Source organism: Mesitornis unicolor, unplaced genomic scaffold (genome assembly GCF_000695765.1).
Source record: "Mesitornis unicolor isolate BGI_N332 unplaced genomic scaffold, ASM69576v1 Scaffold47487, whole genome shotgun sequence".
In the NCBI taxonomy this organism is placed as follows: domain Eukaryota; kingdom Metazoa; phylum Chordata; class Aves; order Mesitornithiformes; family Mesitornithidae; genus Mesitornis; species Mesitornis unicolor.
Window position 1 is genome coordinate 3,184 of NW_010196648.1, and position 8,597 is coordinate 11,780.

The 8,597-nt window shown below is 41.8% G+C and overlaps 1 protein-coding gene across 1 annotated transcript; it reads left to right on the top strand.

The window, feature by feature from the left end:
- Nucleotides 1–443: 443 nt before the first annotated feature.
- TRH (thyrotropin-releasing hormone) lies at nucleotides 444–2,585 on the top strand. The gene is made up of 2 exons (XM_010188548.1): nucleotides 444–803; nucleotides 1,999–2,585. The coding sequence occupies exons 1-2, from the start codon at nucleotides 608–610 to the stop codon at nucleotides 2,583–2,585; spliced, it is 783 nt and encodes a 260-aa protein (XP_010186850.1). The 5' UTR covers nucleotides 444–607.
- Nucleotides 2,586–8,597: the final 6,012 nt, after the last annotated feature.

Consider the following 8,597-nt stretch of genomic DNA (forward strand, 5'->3'; position numbering starts at 1 on the left):
TTCCCCAAGGCAAGAAATCTCCCTGACCAACGGACCTTACTATTGACAAATACACAGACACAATGCTGCTTTAAATGTATAGAAATAGATATTAAAAAACTAAAGTTAGGCTGTAACTAAAGGTGGAATGAAAGTGCTGCAAATCCTAGCATTTTTTTTTAACTAAAGCAAATAAAATTGCCTGGCGGGGATTGTTAGTGCAGATACATGTGTCTGAACATCATGGGGCAACAGTTAACACAGAGTTCAAGAGGGAAATTATTTTTGCCTCTTGGCAGAAGGCAAAGCAATATCACTGGCTTTCAGAACTATCTGTGAATCAGGGAGTTAGGTGTTTAAAATGTTCATATTTATTCTGCCAGAAAAATGAACAAGTGCCTGGTTTTAATTATGAAGAATTTACAGATTCTTTGAAGAATATAAAATAAACTGAGAAGTTAGTAACAGAAATTAGGAAATACCATCCTAAAAGACTTCAGTCCCTACAGCAGTGCCATATTTCTTTTTCAGTACCTGGAAATATTGCTATTACTGCTAGGTTTGTTTGCTCCATCCTCCTCCCTGTTGTTCTCTCTCCCATGGAAGTTCCAGGAGCCTCTGTCACACAATGCCATCTATCCAGCTGCCACTGCTGCTCCTCTGCCTGACCTTGTGTAGTGTTTGCCTCAACGGGGAGCAGCCCCTTCCAGGAGGAGGTGAGGACATGGGAAGAAGTCCCCTGGATGACATCCTGCAGAGATCTGGAAGCCTTATTCTTCAGTCTGTCCTCAAGAAAGCTGACAGGGAAGAAGGGATGAATAAAGGTATATGTAACACTAGGCACATCCATCGGGTGATGTTGGCATAGTACTTGGCTGAGATCATTAGATCCAATGTTTAGTTGCCAGGTTCTAATGTATATATTTATTACCCTAACTAAGGAGAGGGGAAGCATAGGAGGTCTGCTGCAATACCTGGACACAGAGTTCTCAAAAGGCACTTTATTCTCTAAAATCTCAGTGCTCATGCAATGCTGTACCATCACTAAGCAGATGCTGCATAGCAAGATAGCAGCCTGTCTGGCAAGTACTTCCTTATGGAAGCTCTAAGAGGAGGCGTGGAGGACATTCCCCAGTTGTGGACCCTGTACCTACTGTTAACTAGAGGTGGGAGTGCCACCATTCACCTACGACCTCAACTCACTGGTTTCTACACCTGAGCAGAGGTGGGCTTTTCTGTGGCAGGGAATGCAGAGGCTGCTCCAGCGTCTGCCGCCTCTGACCTTGCAGATGCTCCACTCTCGCCAGTCACAGCAGTGGAAGCAAATCAGCCTTAGGGACTGCAGGAAGTGGCACACAGGAGCCTGCCACCACAAAGAGCACAGAGCCCTTTCAGAGTGGAAAGAGAAGCTGGCCCCAGGTGCCTATAAAAAGAGCTTTCCTCCCTCTTCACATGAGTGCTGAGGGCTGGTCATTTCAATCCAAGACCTGAAATATTAAAAAGAGCTTAAGAATGAGTAAGAGATACTAATAGAGTTATGATTGGTAGCTGGAAATACTATGCTGGCTTTCAAATGTCCACATCCCTGCTTTTACTTGTGCCTCAGCCCTATCCTTTCCCTGCCTCATGCTGATTTCCAGCTCTTCCCCATACCCAGCTGCTTCAGCTGATTTCTTCAAGCAGCTCAGCATCTTTCTGAGATGATCTTCATCACCTCCCTTTACCTGAACCTGACACATTTACCTGAATCAACACATTAGGCTATGCCATAGCATGTCTTCCCACTTACCTGCTGCTAGTTCCTAACCAATCCATCCTTGCTAGAAATGTGCCAGAACTGCTTTGACAGATGCCATTCAGGGTGATCAAATTCAAGACTGCACAGTTAACTGTCCAATCAAATGGGCGTAATGAGCAATAGATGATGATCCTGCACCACAGAACTCCACAAATTCCCATTTCAAATTCCTTGGTGAGGATTATGGCAGGATCATTAACTTTATTCTTTTCCTTGGACAGAATCAAATGCCCCTCTGCCAGATTGGCTTTCCAAAAGACAACGCCCTGGGAAAAAGTACCTGAGTGACCTAGAGAAGAGACAGCATCCTGGAAAAAGAGAAGTTGAGGAAGACACATCTCATGGAGATGTTCAGAAGAGGCAGCATCCAGGAAAGAGAGAGCTAGAAGATGACCTTGATGGCTATCTGGAGCTGAAAAAGCGACAACATCCTGGCAGAAGGTCATTGTTGGATCAGTTTGCTGACATCCCCAGTGCACAGCTAACCTACTTGCATGAGTTATCCAAAAGGCAGCATCCTGGCAGAAGGTATCTGATGTCCAAGCACCAGCATCCTAGCAAAAGAGGCTGGAATGATGAGGTAGACCTAAATGACCAATATGGTGAGAAACACCAGCACCGTGGGAAAAGTCACGGGAATTCTGACAGCCCAGATGATGCAGGCCCCTGCAACTTTCAGGGGTCCTTCACCTGTAACAAAGGCAGCTTGTTGCTTGATTTAGTAGAAAATGTTAGCAAAGACAGGGTAGAAGGAAAACGTCAGCACCCAGGAAGGAGATCAGCATGGGAGAATGAAACAGAGGAATAAGAAAAAAATTGTGTATTATTTGCATTTGGTGAAGTAAACTGCCAGATCACTAAAAAATTCTGGTCGCTCCATTTTGGCTTATGCTGCTGACCTCTGCACCTATCTTTCAGTGCATTAATGCTCCCATTTAAGTCAATGCCTTTGTCACACACTTAAAGTAAAAGAACTAAAGGATCTAGCTGAATGGAACAGGCAAGTATTGAGAGTCTTCAACTCCCTCATTTAGGTAGTGAAGAGTGCTCATTTCCTTATGGACCCAGACCCCAGAATAATCTCACTGTGTGCCCAATTTTCTGTTCCCAAATGACTAAACCAGGCTCTTAAATATCTGCTCCAATGCTACTAAAGTTGAATACTTATATGGTTTATTCTCACATCAGTGGAACCAGTAAATTAATGGAGAGAGAGAGAGAAAAGAACAACATATGCCAATGATTTCAAAACAAAATGGAATAGGTTTTCAGTTCTAAATGGTACATGAATAAGACCTGAACCCCTGTGCACTGCAATCTGTCCAGACAGTAAGCACTGTGCAGAGACAGGAACTGTTCCGACTGCGGCAGATTGGGTGACTGCACAGTCTGACTTCAAACAGAGCATCTTGGCCACAAGCTGTGAATCTGACTATGCACAGCCCCTGCTGGAACTGCTGCTCTGGTGTGTCCACATTTCAGTCATGCCACTTGAAGTCATGCCTTCTCCTCAGACATTTAAAAACGAAACAGGCAGATATCCTTTTTGTTTTTCCTCCTCTCAAAGGAATGCATTTACTTCCCGTGGTCAGACTCCCAAACGTGTTTATTTCATATGAACAATTCAATAAAAATCAATAGTCAACTCTGGGTGTCCTTGTTGCTTGTGCAAACATACCGTAATAGAGTGAAAAACATAAACCCAACTCAAGCTAAATAAAAAGAAATACTTTAACATCAAAGGGTGTTTTTCTAGGCAAAATCTTCTTGCATGTTGATGGTCAGTGCATGTTTATACATAAAACTGTTTTGCTGCTGAAGGTTGGTTTAGATATAGACAGGTTCCCTTTTAAAATCTTCTACCTGTACGACACACAAAATTATGCATCTGGGCTAAACCCACAGCAAGCCTGTCACCTAGTTCACAGGGCACTGTACTAGAAGTCTGATTTCCTGTTCACAGGTCTAAACAATAGATTTACTGGGCTTTGCAATGAATGCACAGTTATTGAGTGCACTGAGTCATTCATACCACTTCTTGTACATTCAAAGAGGTTAGAGCATGTCAGTATTTCACTAGAATATTAATTTTTTATAAACAAATTAGTATGTTTTCCACTAACATTAATCTTTCTCAATACCACCAGGACACATTAAGTGCCATGAGTGTTCCTTTTAAATCTGGTGGTTTCCCAAATCAGTGCCTCAGCATACTTCCTGTTATAGAAGTTAGATTTGCCATACGAAGAATCACAGAATCACAGAACATTAGGAGTTGGAAGGGACCTCAAAAGCTCATCCAGTGCAACCCCTGCCAGAGCAGGATCACCAGACCAGGTCACACAGGAACACGGCCAGGGGTTTGAATGTCTGCAGAGAAGGAGACTCCACAACCTCTCTGGGCAGCCTGGGCCATGCTCTGTAACCCTCACACTGACAAAGGTTTTCCTCAGAATCATCTCAGCAAGTTTCACTGAAGTTAAATGCTCCCAGGCAGATCAATACATGGTCTATTAAACAATTTCTAACTTGTCTAATTATAGCAAGTTGTAGTTCTCTTTAATCCTGGGGTTCCTGCACCTATATGATTATTTAAATTATGCTAAACATGGCTCATGGAGCTACATCATCTCTGAAAAGACTTGGAGATAGAGCTACAAATGCAACCTAGGAAAGAATAAAATTGATCACCCAATTCAGTTTTTGCAGGTAGCTTAGAATTTGCACATGCTGGGGATCCGATAACCATATTTAATCCCATGCATTTTTTGAAACATAAGACCATTTACGAAAAGGGAACAAAAGTCTTGGTTCTCTCCATTTTATTTTAAATTTGCCCTTTAAAACTTTCAAAAGCTATGTTTCAAAAGCAAAGTTTCTGTGACTATGAAGCACACACAAGCGCAGGTTCTGAAGTTAAGTACCTGTCAGAAGAACCTACACTCTAAACACTTTTTGGCTCTGAAGTTGGACTAAGGGACTACCCAGAAAGGAACCAGCTTCTATATCACAATGCTCTCCTTCTTTGCATAGTAAATACTGTGCAATCTCTTACCACCATGAACTACACAGACATATATCACTTAGTTATAAGGTAATAATTTGTTATTTGCACGTCTCTCATCATCTAGTTTTTATTGTATACCTTCCCATCCCTGTCATCTTTTATTAGAATTTAACACTGACACGTTACTAGCTTTGCTCAGTCACACGCACAGCTGTACTTGCACATTTTGGTAACTGCAGAACAGGGAGTTTAAGCTGCCACGTTCCCTGATGAAGTGCACTACCTGTCAGAAAGAGCCTGTGGCTCTTCAGGATGATAACAAATCAATAGCAGACTTGGTCCAAAGGTCATGGAAGTCAGTAAAAAACCTCTCTTGTCCTCTGCAGAATCTGGATTAGATCCACAGAGCAAAGCTGCACTGACCCTCATGTGACACCACAATAATGCAAAATCTTATTTCCAGCTTTAATTGAGAGTAAAACAATCATGCACAGAGGAGTTCTTTGTTTATTGCAGTTCTACATTGCTGGCATGTTACCAGTTATTGAGACATAAGAGAGTTTGATTCCTATAGAGCAACTTTTACAAGTGTCTTCAAATGAGCAACCAAAAGTTGATGTGAACAAGCTGTATAATTAACATTTCCTGCAACTATTTTCAACTCCTCTCACCATTACTGCTCTGTGCCCCCTCCCACACACTTAGCCTTGACCTCTTTGCTAACCCACTCTAATTAGCATAGTCTGAGTGTTTCCAAGGGACATGTGGCCCAAACAAACACTTTTATTACTACTTTTAATGACTCATTAGTTGGAGAAAGTTTGAAAACAGCATCATCACCAGAGCTGAAGCAGAGGCACTGCTTGCCTGGTAACTATTGCAGTTAACATTAAATAGCCAGCCGCAATTTTAATGCATCAACCAGGACATTTGAATAAAACTACGACCAAAAGCAGTCAAGTGGAGAGGGGCTGCAGAAGGGACAAGCCTGGGTGAGGTCTAGGCTGCACAGACACGACACAAAGGTGCAGATGGGGAAATCCTTCCGGTTCTAGGAAATGGCTATGTGAACTCTGCATTAGTGCAGAAGTGCTGCTCTCCCTCCCAACCAGAGCAGCGTGAACTCCCCACCCTAAGGGGTAAAGGGAAGGATTCAGGTTGAGCATAAAGACCTTGCATAAAAACAGATGGGGAAGTTCCCTGAGAAAACTGCACCTTCCTCACATTCACATGAATTGGAGAGAGGGAAAATCTGAATTTAGTAAATCATGCAAATACTCCTGCAAAATGGGATGGAGGTAAACCAGGATCCAAATTGCCCTATCAAAGGAAGTTAATTCCTTGCTATCTTCTCTCCATAATGTATATCCTAACTGAATGCAATTGAGTATGATGCAGTGTAGACACTTTAATGGCTAATTGGTATAAGGAAAATGTGAGAATATGACTGGGAAAATGACCTGCTTTGAAGAGGTTGCCTGAAATATGAGTTCTGTTTTAAACTGATATTCACAGAGAAGATACGTTTTCAGCATGAGTTCCCTCTTCGTTCTGAAGCTAGTACTGATGTGTGGGGTGACTCTTGTAAAAAGAGAGAGGAGGAGAGGGAGGAGGAGAGAGAAAAAACATGACAAATGAAAAATATAGTAAGACTTCATGAAAGGTTCTCTGAGCCAAAGCAGTCAAGACAAAAACCTAGCTCTCCGAACAAGCAGGTGTTGTTAAAGAAGACAGCAACAACAGCCCTGCAAAAAATCACAAATTATTCACTGTCAAATACCCACTGCTGAGGGTATTCTGCTTATTGATCTTAGATGTGCTGCTTTCAAGATGGGAACTGGTTGCTGTACAAATCTGCAGGGGAAATAGAAAATGAGAGGCTATAGGGGGGCAGCACCCAAATACAGATGTTCTTGAAATCTGTAATGAGCCCTGAACATAATATTATGGCATATGGATCCTACAGTGAAAACATTAAATAAAATATAAGCACAAAGGAATTCTGCATCTTCCTGTCTCTCCTCCTTACAATTCACCTGCTCTGTGTAAAAGTGGAGTCGTTCCACGGCACTGGGGACCAACGTGCCAGACTCTTCAGCAGTGCCAAGGGACCAGACTGGTGCAGATGACTGCCCTGCCAGCACTGAAGCAGTTAAGAGGCACATCAGACAAATGGGGCTCAACAAGTTGTCAGCTGCAGCTCTTAAATCGGCATGCTGTCAGTTTTGATTGATGTGTCTGCAAACAGACATGGGTTTGGCACAGAAATGTGGCTTTTATACTCTCTACACAGACTAAATAAGCAAATTTGTTTAGTATAAGCAACTTGAGTATATTGAATATATGAGTTTTGTTAAAAGGAACAGTGATATGCAAATTTTTTACTTCTCTGAACAAAATGGAAAATATAGAAAATGTTTTTAAAAAAGTTTTCTCAGATAAATTAAAATCAAAGAACATTTTATGTTGTAGGAAGAATTTTGTGCTACCATTTCAATATTAGGACATCTAAAATTATTTAAAAAAAATTTATGATTAAATTTTAGGATTTCATTTAGGCCAATTTTAAACACATCATCAATTTAAATGAACTAGCTGATTAGTTTAGGGAATACTTAGGAAGAACTCTCTGATTTTCCACTCCGCTTCTGCCCCAAAGTCAACATGGTTCATTTTCAGATATTTTAAACTTTTTTATTTCAGTGAGTAAGCCATTTTTGTGCAAAAATGTTCCACTGCATTCCTTGAGAGGTAGACAGGCATCATCAAGAACTCCTTCCAGTCTCCATTTACCTCTTCTGTGCTGGGCTCAAATTCCACTGTTTAACTTGCCAGACAACACTAAGGATACTGCAGGTGAACTCAGCTGGAACTCACTTCTGACAGGACTGTGCCGTGGCTGCAGGGCTGGCTGCGTCCCTCTGCTCAGCTGTATTCCCACTGAAGTCTCTCCTCTTGGACATTAGTAGCAATGACAAACTTAGCAACAGACCAGTTCCTAAAATTCACTGTTACTGCTCACAAACACATTTTACAACTTACTTAAGTGTTTGCAAAGGACTTTGAACGCGGCAGAGCAGGAGTTACGCAATGGATGTTGAGTTTTGCAGGTCAAGCTTTTTTATTCCAGCAGCAGAGTGGGGCAGCACATGCCTGACTTTGCTTTTTGAGCAAGGGCCTGGGACACATTGCTTTCCTCTGCTGCTTCTCTTTTACACACTTTCACAATGGTAAGCCATTACTGATTCCAGTTCAGTCTCCAGTAGTGCCGGTGGCATTTCAGTAAGAAAGACCATTTATATTCAGAAACATGCAAACAAATGGCATTTTTCTTTCAAAATGTTGAATGAAATTGCTCAAGAGTGATTGACACAACATGGTGTTTTATCAGTAATTCAAAAATATTAATTTGGTAAGATGTGTTATCAGAGTCTGTGGTCAAATATAGTACATGTAGAAGAGTACAATTAACTAAAGTTTCAGTGAAATGTTTGATTTCTAGTGCACATCCCCACGTTATCATCCTCCTCCCAACTCACTGTAGGCAGTTATTGTCACTGTATTACTGTCCCAACAGTAGGCTATTAGACATCAATTGCTGTATTTACCATTTTAATAAACCTTTAAGATTTTCCTTTTGAAAACGAGCAGTTACTGAAGCTGCAGAGAAAGGCAGGTTTAAGGAAAAAGCTTGCTGTTCAGTACAGTCTCGCTGTTCCTTGTGCCTGACTCTTACCAGGGCCGCACAGCTCAGCGGGCAGGGCCGTACTGCTGCAGCAGCAGAAAAGTCTTTAAAACAACGGCCGAGTCCTG

Bases quoted from the DNA above. Each gene is read 5' to 3' on its own strand.
- TRH (XM_010188548.1), top strand. From the start codon at position 608: ATGCCATCTATCCAGCTGCCACTGCTGCTCCTCTGCCTGACCTTGTGT. The intron at 804-1,998 runs GTATATGTAACA...TTCCTTGGACAG, and splicing joins GGAAGAAGGGATGAATAAAG to AATCAAATGCCCCTCTGCCA.